Here is a 19,495-nt window from a genome sequence, read left to right as displayed (position 1 = left end):
TCTTGCATTCAAAATATTTGGGAATATTAAATATTTATATTATAAAACCAGGGAGATATAATTTATTTTTATTTTGTGTAAGATTTATGTTTAGTTTTTTTTTTTGCTCTGCCTAGCAATACAAAGATGAATTTCATTGAAGAAAATAATTTAAGAAAACAATAGATAAACTAAATAGTAATAGTTAAAATAGTAAAAAAAAAAAAAAAAAAAAAAAAAAAGATCAATGATTAAACAAGAAAACAGAAATAAGCAGAAATGTAAAAAAGAGAAAAGTATTAAAATAACCTATTTATGTTGCAAAAGCTTCTTGATATTTTTTATTATTAACTTTTACAGTAAAATGAATTTAGATAATGGTGAATACTCGATTTAAAGTGGCTTTTGTTCAAAAGAATAACTTCACATAAATAGTATTAACCGTATCAATACATTTTAAATTTTATTTTACTAGCTAAAAAACAATAACATTCAGACAGTTTTGGCTGAACAAAATATAATATCAATATACTAGACATTCTTTTTAATCTCAAAATGTGCCCATAATTATTAGGTAGAGACAGGGAGTGTATTTTCAGCTTCAATTTAAACAGGCACTGCGTTAAAAATATACATTCGAACATTTATGTTAATTAAAAAATATGAAAGAACAAAATTATACCAACTTGAATAAAATACAATAAATGGCAAAAAGAGCCATATAAAAAGAGGTATTGTCTGATCATTTTTATATTAAAGGTGAACATTAGTATTTTTTTTTTTTTTTCATTTTCGCAATTATTATTTGATTCTTAACAGTTTGCATTATTTGTCATAGGCTTATTTAACTTACTTACTGATTGACTTTTTTTTAACAGGTGAATTTCTGTTCAGCTGAATCTGAATGTGGTTTAGCTTTTCCAACACAGGAAAATACGAGGATTTACTACACAGTACAAAATAGAAACGGTTCCACTTCAGACTGAAATTCACCTTGAGACTCGTTCAGATTTCTTTCAGCTCTGCTTTTAAAACCATATTTTTGTACCTGCTAGCATATGCTGAGTGCTTTATAACTAAAGGCCAACAGAGTTGGTGACACGTCAAAATGAATACACGGGAATATAAATTACGAGTACACTCATAAATACGAAACAAAATAACTCAACACAAGTGCTGACATTAATTACCACATGAGGGCATTATTTGAAATACACATTTTGAAATACTGCAAACTGTAGTTACCAAACTGCCACGATTTAGCCAGGCTGTGATTCTAAAATAAAATGACGGTACATTTGTATCATGAATACGGGCAAGATTTTTCTCCCTCTGCATTTGTGCCGATCAGGCACAAATACGGCTGCTAATTAAGGACGTCCCCCTAAGTGAAACAGCCTAAGGTTACGGAGCGCATTATAAAAGCATAACTTACCAACTAAGTGTATTTCTAATGAAATTAAATTTGAATGAGCAGTATTCTACCCTTCCACTTAAAAAGTGTCTCATCATGTGATACACCATCAAATATTTATAAAATAGTTTGTGAATAATCAGCAAATGAGTGTCTGCTAGGCTCAATTAAAAAAAAAATGTAATGAAAATGAAGTTAACCCATATGCCCAACCTGAATACAGCGGTCTAACAGGAGTGTTTTAAAAGTACTTTAATTTAGACGGCTTCAATGACGTGTTGAAATAATATATGAAAATTAGTAAATTGAACAAATTAATTTCATTGAGGGCTTACATTACTTTGCAAAAAACTACTACCACTTTCGTGGCTCTGTCTAACCATCGTATAAAAAAATATATCAAAGGTATTCAAGCTGAAATAAGTAGGTGTTGGATCACAATGCAACACAGCAGTTAAATTGCTGCCTGCAACCCATACAATCAGACTGATTTAGAAAAAAAGTGTGTATTGGATGGTAAATGATCTGCAAAGTAGTTCCTTTAAGATATATAATGAATTAGCTCCCCATGTTACATTGTATACAGCTCTTATTAAAAAGAGGGAAAATACAAAACATTTGAGAAATTAAATAATTTTGTATCCAGGATTGAAAGCATACATATCTGGTAACAATTCTGTAACCTCGGTAATATTAATATTCTTGTTTTATTGTAGATTTAATGTCTACCTTGGTCACTTTACTATATGTCTTTTTGTTGTAAATGTATTGTTTATTGTAAAAAAAAAAAAAAAAAAAAAAATACTGCTTGCTTTTTTTTAGGCTGGATTTCTGTGGAATTTTATTGCGTATCCAATCAGAAATATAAGCTAAACTACATTCAAAATTATGAAATGTTCTTCAGCCTAAAATTTACTTGGAAAACGATGTCTTCTTTTTATGGTCAAGAATGTTTTTTCAAGGACATGGGACTTATTTTCCGGATAAGACTGAATTAAATCTGAAGATTTAGCTCTTGTTTGGGTTAGAGCTCAAGGTGAACTACGGTCACATTACTGATGGTGATGTACCACAGTATGCCACTGTTATCTTAGGACTTAGATTTATTCAGTTTTGTGCTGCATAATGTATTTCTTATTTATTTTTTTATTTTTTATATGTTTTGATTTTAGCATTTCAGACGTCCGTTTTTTCTTTTCCTTGTTGGTTTTGAAAAACATCACATTTGCAAGCCTGAAGGTCTCCAGAGTCTCCTGTCCATATGGTGAATGTTAAAGAGCACTTACCTGGAGCTCTGCATTCCTCTGCGTCCCTTGGCACCATGTCTGGCATACGATGCCCATAAAGCCCCTGGGTGGATGGGTGTTGATCAAAGGCCTTCAGCGTCTCACTGGAGCTATAGGATTTCTGGGTAAGGACGGAGGATGAGCTGGCGTGACGGCGGTTCCCGGGACCCTCCCTGTAGCCCTCCCCCTCCTCTCTGTTTCCTTCCCTCTCCCAGTCTCTCCCTCGTTCTCTCCTGCTCCGAGAGAGAGAGCAGTAAGGCCGACGCTCCTTCACCTCCATGTTACATTCATGCTGTGTACCTCCTTTTCTACGCTTCTCTCTTGCTTCTGTCTGTTCTAGTTTGCTCTTTTCCAGTTGTCAGTCTGTCTGTGCACCTCTTTCTCCACTCTTAGTTCCACTCCCCCTGCTTTGAGAGACAAAAAAACACTGCTTAGTGAGAGAAAGAAACAGGTAAAGAGGGGAATAAAAGAAAGAAACAAAGCTTTAAAGAAATGTCACTCCTGCTTAGTTCATCATGTTCCTTTTACAGCCTTGGAAAAACAATTAGTCACTAAGACAAAGTGAGAGGGGGCGCAGCAACTAGTTTTTTTTTCTGATAACATTGTTAAACCATATCATTAATCTCTCAAGGTTCGTAAACCTTGTTTCTTTAACAAAGGTTCCTCTTCATACAATTACAGACAAAAAGAATAATTACTTTTTAGCTTTTAAAAAAATGTTTAAAAGGTGTGAATTTACATTATCAATATTTTAAGCAATTTTATAAAACGGTTAGTTCCAATCCTTGATTCTGATTGGTCTTTATTCATGATAAAACACGGCTATGACCGCTTCACCCAACAGTTCTATTTATCACTGCGCAACACCCCTAGCAACCACCCGTATCAACATAAACGGAGATGTTCAAATACATTTAAATAAACAACAATGAAAAAAATGTATCTCTTGTTAGGCAGCATTCTAGCAACTAAATTAATAACATTAATAAAATAGATAAAATAGGCTATCAAAATATGTGCCCTTGTGTTTTTATTTATGTAAATATTTTGTAAGGTTTATTTATAGAGAAATTAACGGAATAAACGGAAAATGAACGTTAATTGTCTCATGCTGAGAGATAAGCTATATTTGTGTAAGGAAATATTACACTCTGTGTTGTAAAAAAATAAATAAACAAAGTTTGAGAACGGTTCCTATGTTGTTTTTATTTGAGCTTTCATGCATATTACACATTGGAACAGTTGTTGCTGTTCACAGTCAGGGACTATTTTTTTTCTAGCGGAAGGAAGGCTTTTAGTGATTTTACTTCATGAAAGTTGCACTAATATTTTTATTGTGTGGTAAACGTTTTATAAAAGCAATAAGGTACTCGAGGCTAGTGCTGTATCGTGAATAAGTCACGGCTGAAGGGCGTTGTTAGGCACGACGCGACGCGATACAGCACAGCCTCTCGAACCTTATTGCTTAAATATTATATACAAAAAAGACATTTAAATACTTAAAGGGATAGTTCACCCAAAAAAATTAAAGGGAGGTCACCCAATTTCTTTCATCCATTGTAGAAAGTCAATGGGGCCCATCAACTGTTTGGTTGCTCATATTCTTCAAAATTAGTGCTGCCGCGATTAGTCAACTTACTCGACCATGCAAATTAGTCGACGCCAATTTTTTTAGTCGACGTGTCATTTTACTATTGACCGCATATTTATTTTTGGTCTCCCGTCTCAAATGGCTCACTGTAATTCACCTCCACACACCAGTCTGTGCGCTGTGCGCGCCCTGCTAGTTAATATGCCATCCTCTTCCTTCCTCCTCCCCCGCCTTCACTGCTTTGATATGAAAAATTGCGGAGGCAGGTGACGGTGCTTTCACACTGGGCTCGTTTGCTGCGGTCCGAGCCCGAGAGCGATTGTTCCCGGCGCCCCCGCAGCGTTGGTCTGGTTTCACACTCAACTTAATTCTACCAAACCCTGGTGTGTTTGCGTGCATCTTACTCATAGACAGTATAAGAAGTGGACAGAGCCATCTCATTGGAGCTCAGTTGAGAAAGTTGAAGCCCATTTTTAGCGATTTTTGAGCACTTCCGTTCCTGACGCGCAGACTCAAACCGACTCAAACTAAGCTTGATGACGTGAGCAACCTGTCTGACAGACGTTAATCTTCTAGTAGCTGTGCGTGAAAATTGCCAACGTTAATCTTGCAGAGACGGGGAACTTGAGCAAAGAGTTCTTTGGCGTGAGTGAGCAGGAGTAAGTATTCCGTTGCTTTTATGGACTCATTATCTATGGGCTTCTCCCTTGACGGGACGTCCCCCCGATTGCCTGCGAGCTTCTCCTCCTGTCTGTACGGTAATTTCTGTACAGCGCGACAGAGAGTCGAGTGGTTATGACGCAATCGTTAGCCTATTTTTACAAAATCTGTTTCTACGGGGCCATAATATGGAGCCCTTTATACATTGTCGTGTTTCTTTAGAAATAAATAATGGACAAATGGAGTCTTTAAACGCCTCAGATGTAAAGTTATTCGCTGTCAAAGTGACGCCAAAATGAATGGGAGTCAATGGAAATGCTAACGCAAGTGAAGTTCTGCTACAACATGGCGGCACCCGGCCGGCTTCAACTTCCGGTCGATGGATTACCCCCTTGATCTTATGCCGCGTTCCAGGCAACCTGTAACCCGTGTTTTTCCAACCTTATACCCGTGAAAGTGCACTGGAACGGCAGTCAAACCCGTGACTTCCCATCCGTGAACTCGTACTAGATCGATGTACTCCCAGTTACGAGTTGGAAAAACACGGGTTACGGGTTGCCTGGAACGCGGCATTACTCCATCGCAAACGTGCACGGCGCATGATAGAAAACAGAACGCGGGTCAATATATATATATTTTTTTTATTAATTCTGTGCTATTATGCACAGCTGAGTGAACAACACAGGTGTGTGTGTCGCATAAGCTGGCCTTCTGCTGCTTGCAAACGAACTCTTTTGAGGAGACTCTTTTCCAAATTTGTTGCCCTGATTCCACGCGCTAAGCGCGAATACACTGCAGACTCGTTCTCGCTCGTATCCAAGGTAAATCATCAACACTATCACCCCTTACATGTGTTTTATTTAACTAAATACATAATCAGCTAAAACGCACACCCGAGTCCGTGTTGCTTTCACATTCACGCGAACCACGGCACGGGCCCGCATGCATGCAAGTGTAAACGCAAGCTGCATAGCTGCGCACCTGCCTGCTTTCAGCGCGATTCATTATAAGGCAGAGTTAAGCGTAGTAGGCTAGTCCAGACTCTTTCAATTCAATTCCAATTTATTTGTATAGCGCTTTTCACAATACATATTGTTTCAAAGCAGCTTTACCTAAAATGCATGCATTGCATCTACTTTAGCCAACAATTCAGATTGATGTTATCAGTTATGCATTTCAGAAATGTACATATAAAAATGTACAGTAAGCTAATGTATTAATTTAAGGCAGAACAAAGAGCTAATTTAAGTAATGAATACATGCATGTTTGTTAATAGAGCATTAGATTAGGACTCTGACTAATATGGTATAGCCAAATGGAAATGCAGATACTTATGCTTAGATTGTTAATAGGCCTGCATAATGTTTTTCAACAGGTGACATTTTATATTTTGGCCCTTCAGTTGAGTTCAAAATGAAATGGACACAACGAAATGACAAACACATTTTTTTTAAATTAGTCGTTTATATTAGTCGACTAATCGAAAAATTAGTCGAAAGATTAGTCGTTAGAAAATTAGTCGTTAGTGGCAGCACTATTCAAAATATCTTCTTTTGTGTTCAGCGGAACACAGAAATTCATACAGGTTTGGAACAGCTTGAGGGTGAGTAAATGATTACAGAATTTTCATTTTTGGGTGAATTATTCCTTTACCTTAATTTTTTTTTTTTTTTTTGCTCCACAGAGAAAAGTTTGTAATGTTATGAGGGTGAGTAAATGAGTAATTTTCATGTCCCATAATTCAACCATATTGAAACAGAATTCAACCCAGTCCTCCAAAGAAAGAAAAAGATGCAGCATTTTCGAGCAAATGCAAAGTCAAATGAAGTGATACTAAAAATGTTCGCTTTCATTACACTAGCTTTGTCATGAGAGATCCACACACACTTGTAAGCCTTTAGTAGGTTTTCTGGGAGGTTTGTGCCAAAACCGTTCAACAAAGCTCTGGAGAATTGCTTGAGTTTGACCGGTGTGTAAGTTTAAGGATATTCCTAGGGCTTCTTCTCGAGTGTCGTCTATCTTATCTAGTGGAACAGTCTACACACAGACACAAGCAGAACATGTTTGCCTAGAGACCCCACTGTCAGTTTAAAGCACTATAAAGAGGACAAGAGAAACAATGAGGATAATAAAACACTGTAGGAAACAGAGGTCAGCATTACTGCATACGCCCACAGTATGGGATACGATTGGGGTAAAATAAATGGTGTGCGGGCATCAAAATGAGCTTGTCAGAAAGAGAGGGTGAGCTATAATTTACTTGACAATATTTCAGCTAGATAAATTAAATATAGTTTTCTTCTAGTACTGGTCATTTTATTCTCTCGTTTGAGTGTGATGTTGGGCAAAGGCGCAGTGGGTCGCCTGAGCACACCAGCAGAAACCCTCTATCCTTCACTGCATTGGACAGCACCCACTGAGTTATCCTCGGGTAACACGGCCCCCGTATTCGGATCAATTTAGATTAGCTAGGGGCAAGGGAGGCTCAGACATACTGGTCTAGCTCTAAATGTCCTTAAAACTGGTCACCAAGTCTACAAGATTATCATCGGTTTAATTTCCAAGACAAAAAGCACGATGGCTGATTAGTAAGCACATCAAATTAAAATGTGTAATTGTGCTCTCAAATGTCCTTTATTTATCAAGAGAACATTTTATACTTTAAACTTTAATTTTTAAGAACACCTAAAAATGTTAGTGGCAGGGGTTTAGCAAATACAGGCTAGAAATCACCCACTTAGAAAAGTTTAGAAGGAATGAGAAGCAGAGATATAAATCACAGTATAGCTTTGGCGGTCATATCATGCTCAGATGGGCACTGACCCATGGGGCCATTGAAAAGCAAAGACTCAGCAGTGAGCAGAGGGGCCAGTGGGAACTATATTGTAGCAAGAGGCAACCAGGCAAGAACATGTCACTTGACTATACCTCACTTATGATGATCTAATGGCAACGACTTCACTAAATTAGATACCCGACCATCTGGCGTAACTGAAAAAGGTAAGAACGCAAGTTACTGTGGATAGTGACCCTGGGCTCTATGGCTGACCAATAAATCAGAAGAAAATAAAACGGATTACAATTGTAAATTTTCAATCAAATGAAAAGCAAATACAACATTTCACTTTTAAGTTAAAGGGACGGTTAACTAAAAACAACCATTTGAGAAGAAAAATCATACTCACTTTTTAAAAAAAAGGTTCCAGTGTATTCACAGCAAAAATTCTTAAAACAACAGTATTTTTCTTAGTGTAAAGAACATTTTAATAATCTGAAGATATTTTTCCCCCCCAAAAAAGACATTTTCTGTATTGTAAATTAATGTTCCATGGATGCTAAAGATTTTTCATGGAACCATCAATGCCAATACAGGTTAAGTAGAATTTTCATTTTTGGTTGAACTATCCCTTTAATATCTTTTCAAAGCTCAGAACTTATGTATTCATTATTTTATTGATCTATTTGTCTGTTTGTTTTTTAATTCCATGTCAGCAGCAAGACTATCTTTATGACAAGAACCAAATGAATAACAATTATCAAAAAACTAAAACATTTACAAGAAAAAACATATCTCTGAATAAAAGTTTTTTTTCTATTTATTAAAAACAGTGCCGTGACCGTCCATAAAATGTTTTTCAAGGATGCACATAAATTGCTTTTGCTGATAAATGACACAATAAAAATCGAATAACAAGGCATATGTGCTCATACAAATGCTGTGCTATCAGATGAAAGTACACAAGAAATGCGCTGGTTTATGTGTAGAAGGTTGATAAGTTGGATCTGGGGTTCACAAAGTGAGATGAAGATAGGAAGCTTGGCATACAACATCTGGATAGTACTGGGCTTGTTGGCTGACATTACTATGATGATCATTATTTGGAGTTTGGGGTCAGAGGTGGAATCCGATATCCGCAGCTAGTCCCAATGAAATGTAATTACTGAACAAAGAGACTTGCTGTAGATGTGCACTTTCAGCCACCAGATCCACACTCTCACACCATCCGCAGAATACCCAATGCGCTTCAGGTAAGAAAGACGGGTCATGAAGGTTGCCACCAATTTATTTAACCATGGGTGACTGCATTGGTTCAAAGTCAAGGTGCCTTATCTGGTGGAGCTCTTGGTTATTGTGAATCCATTAGGAGTCCACAAACATCATATACAGCTTTCAAGAACAGGATAGATCCATACAAATCATTCACAATAATTCAGATAGCACTCAGCAGAAAGTAAAAAAAAAAGGATTTCAGGGAGATCGCAGAATGATTCCACAGTAAATCTGACTACTTTGTGCTTAGCATTTAGTGCATGCCGTATACAGGATGCTCAGTTAAACATTAAATGTGTTTTTTTAAATCAGTGTTGATAACATCGTTGCTCAGTCCACCCTCTGACCTTAGACTAGTAATTAATTCCTATATTAATAAGTGACAGATGGAATGGATGAATGCAACGGAAATAAGTTATATGAAATTAATCCTAGAAAGTTTTTTAGTAAATTAAAAACTAGGTATGATCAAGATGTTTTTACTAGGTGCCATTGAAGCCGTTCAAAATTTACATATGGATTTTTATTAAAATGAGAAGAACCACCATCATACCTCCAATGACTGTTAATCACTTTCATGAGAAAACATCTTCTAAAATAACTAATCCACAGTATGTTTCCAATATGCAATCATTTGCTTCTCCTTGGAACTTCTTTTCTCATTTCTCTGAACTTGATCAACATCCATATTCAAAACATCAGAGAATACTAGAGTAAATGTGTTCTTATTCAAACTGATGTAGGGTTCATTATTGATTCATGTCCAAAATATGAGAAACAAAATGTAACTACAAAATGTAAGGATGTATCCTACCTAATAAGCAAACTTCCAGGCAAATAGGTTAGTCACCACAGCACTAGGACACCACAGCACTTCTGCTTGTTTTAACTATTCTGGTATGGAAACATATGGCTGGAAATGGATCAAAATGTGGGCTTTTTTAAGAGACCACAGACTTTAACAGTATCCAGTTACTTCTCTGGAGTATTTAAATTTGCTTCGAAGCGGCTCATCCAGAGAGACATGGGATGGTTGCTTGGTGAAAGGCGGCCAAGGGGGAGATGGTCTGGCTGTAAAAACTCCAGCTCAGAGTGCCAGCAGATAGAATAACTAACAGGCTTTTCAACCGGAACATTGCACACAATCATCCTTTGTAAAAAAGTAACTTTAAGTGAACTTCTAAGAGGAGATGTAGCTAGAGAAGCATGCTGCAATGTAGTGTCGCTCTATAGTAGGCCTGTAGCGGCGCGTCGATGACGTTGTCGACGCTTCTTTATTTATTTATGTATTTTTTTTTTTGCACCGTTCCCGACGGTACAGCTCGCCACACACACGTGGGAGACCGAAACATTGCAGAATCGAGGACGAAACAGCAACCTCTTCACAGAATTCACAACAAAGCCATGCAAAAGTCCCAACAAAAGAAAAAGTCCTAAAAAAACCCAGCTCGCACTAAATCATCGAAGGTATGGGAATACTTCAAATTTAGTCCCAAAGGTAAAGGTGTCGTTATTTGCGCTCTTTGTCAAATGGAGTTGACATCCCAAGTCTCCCGCATAGTGATAGCGGCTCCCTGATGACCGCAAATTAGTTAAAATCTCCCGGAATCTAGAGCTCGCGAGCTCCAAACCGTGTAACGCGCGCAGCGAGGGAGAGAGCGAGAGACCTTGCGCGTGTGTGTGCAAATGTGCGTGTGTGCCTTATGAAGCGCATGTAAACCCCACCCCCGTCAACAAAACCGAAAAATCAGTCCGGATGTTTTTTATGAGCACTGAAAACATTAAAATGAGCACCACATCCAAGTGTGATAGGGCTCATTTGAGTAGCCTACCAAACATTTTACAGTGTAGATACTCTGTAAGAACCAGATCAAAATTGTTGTGCATTGAATGTGCACTCCTGCAATTTCCATGTTACAAAAAAGAATTGTTCAATTAGTCGTTAGATTAGTCGACTAATCGATAAAATAATCGACAGACTAATCGTTTAATTAAAAATCGTTTACCCCAGCCCTACTCTATAGGAACGAAATTTCTCATGAACAATGACAAATAGGCCAAAGAGACATGAATGAAAAAGATCACACAATTTAAACACAAAGAATAAGGACTTCATCTACAGTAACAGGGCTCTAGAGTGCGACCAATTTGGTCGCATATGCGACCAAAATTTGTAAGGGTGCGACTAAATTTTTTCCAAGGTCGCACCGGTGCACCTAACGTCCTCGCGTCCGCTGCCAAGTTTCCACGAGCGAAGCGCTTGTTCTCCTTTGTCGGAACTCACAGCACACTCATGGTTGGATCATATCCTGGTCTAAACCAATCAGAGACAGAGATAGGGCGGGTCTTTGCCTCTGATTGGCTGTGGTAGGCCTACACTGCTCCGTGCTGTGTGACTGAAATTGCGACCTGAGCACCAGAGAATCAGTTACGGCAATCAGCATCAGCAAAAGAAACGCAAGAAAACAGACGACGAACAGTGAAAAGAAATAGACCCATAGAGTTTTTTCTTTTTAGAAAAGTAGGCCTGTTTCCCCCAACACTCTGCCCGGTACGGATGGGTACCGAAACCCGGTATTCAACTTCTGAAAGACCGCTGTATCGATCAGCTCGGACGTGATCGGTTCTGATGTCGGTAACTTACTGGAGAAATTAAGAAAATACACATACTATTTATTATTACTATAAAGACGTTATTTAAAAAAAGAATTTATCTTGCGAGCCTTTTCTGTGTATAATAATATTACACCATTTTTGCTATTCGCAGTCCAAGAGAGAGAGAGAGAGAGATCTCACGTGGAGCCACAGCGCGCAAAACACGACAGCTCTGCTTAATGAGTGACTACGCAGAACTAAACATTCAAACGTAGCCTGGTTACACTTTAGGTCTGTGATATTAGTCTGATTTTGTTTTAGATTTCGGCTTCCAAGGATTATAAAAAAATATATTGAGGTAAAACCATTAAAAACTACAGACACATTCGGTCTGGCGCAGCTTCCTTCCATTCGCAGCAGTGCGCTGTCACTTCTCCCTAAAACTCAAACTTAACGACAGAATCAGCTCGTGATTGTTGTAAAATGCAGTCCAGCTACTGTTGCTAAATTGCGGGACGCGTTTAATAATAAAAAGAGCTATTAAAAGCACAAAAGTCTGCACAAGAGATGCTGTTCCCAATGCGACGCGCGCTCTAAAAACAGAACGTAACGAGACAAGCAAATTATACTTTGGGTTTCATGTGGGTGTCTAAACTATCAAATGTACACAAAAATATGTCAGAATGACCGGCTTGTATTCACAGCTCTTGAATTAATAACTTCAGCTTTAATAACCATTATCTATCTATGATAAAATATGCAGTGTTATTTTACATTTGATTACTTTATTAGATTTCTTTTTAGACCATACTTGAACAGTAGCTAATGTTAGTAGACCTTCCTAAAATTAAAGCACTGTGTAGGCCTATATAATGTGCATCTTTGTTTAATTGTTTATCTTTGTTTATAAAACAAAAAGAACCGATAAGAATACAGTTAAAGTACCGGATCGCTAAGGAGTATCGGTAAGAGTAGTAATACCGTTAAAACCTTATGGATACCCATCCCTACTCCCCGGTCAATGCTCTGACAACAGCCCAGACATGGAGCTACTTCAGAGCTACCTGTAAGATGCCAAGCCCTGGTCCTTCCTCGGTGAGCCTACCGAGGCTGAGCTAGAGACTCAAAATAGTTAGTTTGGCAGCTCAGTGAAGCACAAATTTTTTTTTTGTATACAATATAATTGTGCTTCAAATTAAAAAAAAAAGTATTTACCTACACCTTATTCTTGTTTAAAATCATTTACATAATATATATGCATGTATATGGAGCATGATAAAAAGCTGAGCTTGAAATTGTGGCGTTAAAGGCGACGCGAGCCGAGGAAACATTTGGGTGCACCTAAATTTTGTGCTGGTGCACCTAAATAAAAAAGTTAGGCGCACCAGTGCAACCAAGGCAAAAAGTTAGTCTGGAGCCCTGAGTAAAGTAAGCTTTTTTGGGCATATGGCTTATTATGTTATACAAATGTTTTGCATTGAATCTAACTGAAATACAGTAAGAAACTAATTGTTTTATTTCAGAAAGTAAAAATGTGAAAGTAAAACCAATTAAATTGAACCAAACTACTTTGAAGGGAATTATGGCCAGAACAGAATGGAAAAAGCTGATGCACTCGGAAAGGATTGACAGATTGATAGCTCTTTCTCGATTCTGTGGGTGGTGGTGCATGGCCGTTCTTAGTTGGTGGAGCGATTTGTCTGGTTCATTCCGATAACGAACGAGACTCTGGCATGCTAACTAGTTACGCGGCCCCGAGCAGTCGCCGTCCAACTTCTTAGAGGGACAAGCGAGATGGAGCAATAACAGGTCTGTGATGCCCTTAGATGTCCGGGGCTGCACGCGCGCCACAATGGGCGGATCAGCATGTGCCTACCCTGCGCCAAGAGGCGCGGGTAACCCACTGAACCCCGCTCGTGAACGGGACTGGGGATTGAAACTGTTTCCCATCAACGAGGAATTCCCAGTAAGCGCGGGTCATAAGCTCGCGTTGATTAAGTCCCTGCCCTTTGTACACACCGCCCGTCGCTACTACCGATTGGGTGGTTTAGTGAGGTCCTTGGATCGGCCACGCCGGAGCTCCTCGCTGGGTTCTAGCAGAGCGTCGAGAAGACGATCAAACTTGACCATCTAGAGATGGTAAAAGTCGTAACAATCTCACCTAATAATCTTTGCTGTCTTTTCTGTTTTTGTGGTACTCTAACAAAACAGTGTCTCGCGGGTCCACACAGGCTTAGCATCTGAGTCAGGCAGAAACATGAGACTGGAACAAACACCCAGAGTTAAATCTGCACATCCCTGATTTATATTTACCAGATGCAACTTAAGAATGGGACAAATCATACATCACTCCAAATGAGTTGCCTCTTGGGAGAGGGTTGCTGCAGACAAAATGCACGCAATAAAATAACCTGATACAGTAAGTAGCTAATTCTCTGTCCAATTTCTAGAAAACGCTTTGGTCATCATTAATGACATGGTTTCAACATACAGACAGTGAGTAATCCTGCTCATTATTTAATACGGACGGTGTACATAATAAATTCTCGTGTTAGTCTGTAAGATCTCTCTCTGTGACTGAGTACCCAGATGACACTGTGCTGTTAACATCTATGGCGGCTGCATTGTTTATTTATGCCTATGATTATATAGAACCGCACAATCATACATTTTAGACTAAGAATTCATTTAACATCCACCACAATATAGGTGAAAATATAAGTGGGTTTCTCCAGTGTTAGCATCTCATTAGAATGCATGACACTTTAATTGAATCAAAATCATTTTTAAGTCTGCATCAGCAACGTCCTCCTCTCCATCAATTCACTCCCTTCCCCTTCGTCTAGAAGCCTTTCTTTAAACCTCCTGCCCGGATCTTTCAAATTGGCCTCCACAGTCCAAGACCAGAGACTTAAGTTCGCTCCAGGATACTAAGTGCACGTAACCCGAAGAAATACAGAACCCCTCCCCTCCATCGCCGCTGCCCCCCACCCAAACCGTTCTGAGCTTTAGTGTGGCCGCCACCACCGACAATAGCTTGCTTTGACAGCTTTGCATAATTCATGCACTGCACTGCTCTCCCTGAGCCCAGCCCAGCCACTCGCTCGCTGTGAGACAACGGGAAGAAAAAAATACAGACGGGAAACAAGGGCACGCTTCCATTAGCCAGTGCCTGTTCCCACACTACACTGCTGCATCCTGGGATAGTGCCACTATTGTCTGGGGGTCGTCATTTTCACCACCCCCGCATCACGGTGGAGATGCGATGCAGCAGACACAGATGTGCACAGGCCTGGAGGAAGACACATCCACTTGTGTTCGTCTTTTTCAGTATTCATGACCTCAAGGCTGTGCTTTTCTTGGACTTGCTGGAAGAGGTTTGCCGGTGAGATTTAATTTAGAGCTTTAACAGTTATATCAGATATTCTGTCTAAAATCATCTACTAGGATGTGCAACTTCCTCAGAGATGAATAAAGGGTTTAATGGTTATTGAATCCTTACTTTAATATCAATAAGACATCCAATATTTTCCTAAACGGCACAATAATGCACAAAAAACTCTTGCAAGATGACGATGTTCTAGGACATCTGAGATGACTATTTTGTTTTAATTAGGCCTACTGCATTTTAATCTCAATTCAATGGGCAAAGGAATTAATTTGTGAAAATCTGTTTCAGCATGGGTCTTAAAATGATTAAGCAAAACTATTACAACGTTTAAAGAGGTGGGAGCGAGGTTATATAGGTAATGATAGCACTCACTAACAGAATACAGAGATCACAGGTCTTATTAAACAAAACATTACACTGATATGTCATATGTTTTTTTTTTTTTTACTTCCGTCCTATGTTCTAAAGATAACTCCTCATGCTCATATATATCCGTATTTTCCGCATGACTGTAAGTTACACAGGTTCCAGATAGGTTGCATACTGTATGTGTACAAGTTACATAATTACATTAAGAAATTATGTAAAATACCAGTAAATTAAAAATTTTACTGTAACATTTTAGCTCCCCTCACTCCTCAACAAACACTTTCAATGTAACACTATTCAGAACAGAAATTAAAATTAAAAGTATAAAAAATATATATTTTAGTAAACAACTTGTATTATATTTATTTAAACCGAAACAAACTATCGTATCGACGTGTGGGAAATGTGATGTACAAATAGACTCACATACCCCTCTGCATGAAACCAAATGTGAGCGTTCTGCGAATGTTTTGCATTAACTGCATTATATAAATCACTTTAGAATTTAAGAGGCATTACGGTTTACATTTTTTTTTAATTGGCTTATATTTCAGAAATAACGGTCATAAATAAATGCACATACACACACACACACAGACACATAATATGTGCCCGTATTGAATTCATGTATATTCAAAAACATTTAAAAAAAACAGCAAACAGTAGCCTAGGCTACTTTAATCTACTTACATATATATATACACAATACATATACGTCCATTATAAATCAATAAGAATGTAAAACATCTTGCTAGCATTATGGCCAGCAATTCCCTTTGAACTAGATGTGATGGAGTCGTTTTGACAAACAGTGCAGAATCCTGTAAATCTAGGGCTCGACATTAACGCTTGTTTTTTTGAAGTGACAAGAATTTTACTTGCCCGGCCGGACAAGTAGCCTGATTAGAACGTCAATGACAAAAAAATAACTAAAACGAGAGAATGGTTTTGATTTTATTCCATTTATTGTAAGTTACGATCGATAGTGAAATACTGACGGTAACAAGGTTGTGCTGTTGCGCAGCGTCTCGAGGAGACCCATAAGAAAGTTTACCATGATAAACTATAGTACATACCATGGTATACCATAGTAGTACCATGGTATACCATAGTAGTACCATGGTACCTTCATGGTACATACCATTAGTACCTCAGATATTACCATGGTACCATGGTACATAGTATGGTACTGTATATGTTACTATAGTACATAGTATGGTACCTCAGATTTACCATGGTACATACCCTAGTACCTCAGATATTACCATGGTGCATTCTGCAGTACCTCAGATATTACCATGGTACCATGGTACATTGTATGGTACTGTAGCTGTTACTATGGTACATAGTGGGTACCTCAGATTTACCATGGTACATACCCTACCTAAATAGCGCATTTGTGTTGGCAACCTTCGCACTCGCGCTTCCTCTCTTGTTGCCTAGGATACAGACGCAGTGGGAATTGTAAACAAACAATCCTTTTGGAAATATGTACGCTCTTTATGAATTTAGTAACCGTACAGTTGAAGTTGGCCGGTTGAACCTTATTGAGGGTGATTATGAACCTGATGTGGACAAAGAATATGTGGTATGGTGGTCTAAAAATGGAAAAACGACTGCTTGGACTGCCAAGATATTGGCAACTGATGATGGTAAATAACTTATAGTTATAGTTTCACTCAGCATAACGTTAGATATTATCAGGCAAATCTAACTTTAGATTCGATATATAGTTAAATAGAGATTAATAAAATATAATTATAGCGGATAAAATATAATTAAAGTTAATATTATATAATATGTAAGGGATAATGTAGCGAGGCGGTTGCTAGCGAACCCGGGCTTCCATAATATAGCAGCTATTATAAATTCGGCCAAAGCGGATCATGGGTTGTATTCGCTATAACAACCGCCTCCATCTACATTATCCAGCTTATTTCATGGTTACCTACCAAATAAATCAATAATTTTACACAAAATATTGATTTAAAAAGGAGTTTATTGATTTAAAAACGATTGTATTGCTTCCGCTAAAGAACACAGTGTCCATGGCAACGGTGTGTTTTAGCAGCGGTCTCAAGAAATAACACGTGTTATTATTACGTTTACATCACATTCTACATTTGAATTCAAGCCATGTAATAAATTATAAGTTACAAACTTGTCTGTTCTCCTTTCCTTTACTTATTTTCTCTCTTTAGAAGTTAAATCTGTCTTCCCCGAAAAGAATGATGCTGAAATAAAGGGATTCATCCGCCAGAAGTTGTCTAATGCGGCCAAGATAGTGAAAAGAAAATCCTGCTAAATCTACGGGGGGAAAAATAATAAAATGTAAAAAAAAATTACAGTTACTATGTGTTTTTATTTGCCTGAGCTAAATATTTTATTTCATGTACCATTGTAAATTTGACAGTTGTAGGTATAGTACAAATACCATGGTACACATATATACCATGGTACATGTCCCATTGTACTATTAAAAATAGCTATTATGTACCATGGTACTATCAATATACCATGGTACATGTCCCATTGTACTATTACAAATACTATTATATATACCATGGTACATGTACCATGGTACTATAAATATACCATGGTACATGTAATATGGTACTATAAATATATCATGGTACATGTACCATGGTACTATAAATATACCATGGTACTGTCAAAAATACCATGGTACTAGTACCATGGTATTTGTACCATGGTACAAATACCATGGTAAAATTTCTTATGGGGAAATCTAAATAAGTGAGAGCAGCTCACACAAAGAAAAATTCAAAATGTGGAGTTTTTATATTTTTAACATAATATGATACATTTCTCATATACAACCTCACACGACGAGTGCCGTTTTCCTGAATACCATCATGATTGAAAATGTGACTGATTTCATACAGCAGTTCAATAAACAGTTAAAATTAAGTCACTTACATTTTAGATGCAATATTGACTGTTTTTGTTCTGTTTCAGCAGCGAAAATAGTTCCAAACAAAGATCACAGCAGAACCATAGCATCTCACAGCAACACTCAACCGTGTTTCATTACTGAATGATTCAGCGTTTCGAACGAATCGGTTGAGTCAAAGATTCAATGACCCATTCATAAACATCTGTCTCGTTCTTGAATGAATCAGTCGTTTGAACCATAGGTTTGAACGAAACGTTTTTGAATGAATAAATGACCCGCTCGTTAAGACGGTCGCCTGCCGCCACCTACTGGCAGTTTAATGTTATGTTTAAAAGTATCATTCTTTCCAACGTTTCTTATTTGTATTTTTAAAACAATCTCATAACATTATTTAATGCAATTGGAATTTTTCAGTGTAAATTATTTAATTCCATCAGCCCTACCTAGGGTAACAGGCCTATAGTGTCTTATTATTCTAAATAATTGAATTTATTGATCAAATTTAGGAATTTAAAATGAAAGATGAAGCTTACATTTAAAAGGATTAGGGTTGCCCTTTAAAGGTGCAGATATTGAACTGATTGAACACTGCATGAGAATATTGCTTCAGAATAAATTATATTTACAACACACACACAAAAAAAAAATCCAGACAAGCTTTTTTACTCGGACAAGTAAATGAGAGATGTACTTGTCCTTTAAAAGGCTTAATGTCGAGCCCTGTAAATGCATTGACTGTACAAAATGCAATATTTCGTAGCTACATAAACTTAAAGATGACCTACCAAGTTTTCATTCACTTGATAAGTTAAATGAAAGGAAAGCAAAAGAGAGAACTAACGGGGGAAGGCTGAGGTGAAAATATTCAGCAGTATAGAGCAAATGAAGTGACAGCAGAGGAAAGCAAATGAATAAACCAATTTGCCTTGACTTCATATCAAGATGAAGATTGAAGGGAAAATAACATTGATTTCAACATGGCAGATTTTCTTGATTGCGTTTTAGGAAAAATGTTTATCAGTAATCATCTGAAATGTTTTTTTTTCACCTCAAATTATAAAGGGATTGTGGCCTTTTTAATGGCCTTGCCTGTTTTTCAAATATTCAGCAGCAAGCAAACCTCATCGCACCACACTAGAGATCCTAATCCAAATGAATTTACTCTCTCCTAAACCGCATTAAAAAAAATCATCTATTTAATTTTATTACAGAATATGATTTGATCCACAAGCATCTCTCAT

General features: G+C 37.7%; 1 protein-coding gene across 5 annotated transcripts in view; it reads right to left on the bottom strand.

Annotated features, from left to right (window-relative positions):
* Nucleotides 1-3,079, bottom strand: part of si:dkey-237h12.3 (teneurin-3) — a 160,245-nt gene extending 157,166 nt beyond the window's left edge. For all 5 annotated transcript variants that reach the window (XM_056261857.1, XM_056261860.1, XM_056261858.1 and 2 more), the window contains exon 1: nt 2,680-3,079. In XM_056261857.1, coding sequence (XP_056117832.1) covers nt 2,680-2,959 — 280 coding nt within the window. In that variant the 5' untranslated portion in view covers nt 2,960-3,079. The remainder of the gene's footprint in view (nt 1-2,679) is intronic.
* Nucleotides 3,080-19,495: the final 16,416 nt, after the last annotated feature.

This window comes from Rhinichthys klamathensis, unplaced genomic scaffold (genome assembly GCF_029890125.1).
Source record: "Rhinichthys klamathensis goyatoka isolate OS25496 unplaced genomic scaffold, OSU_Roscu_1.1 h1tg000186l_1, whole genome shotgun sequence".
NCBI classification, from domain to species: domain Eukaryota; kingdom Metazoa; phylum Chordata; class Actinopteri; order Cypriniformes; family Leuciscidae; genus Rhinichthys; species Rhinichthys klamathensis.
The sequence above is the reverse complement of the archived record's forward strand: the minus strand, read 5'-3'. Positions and strand labels throughout refer to the sequence as shown.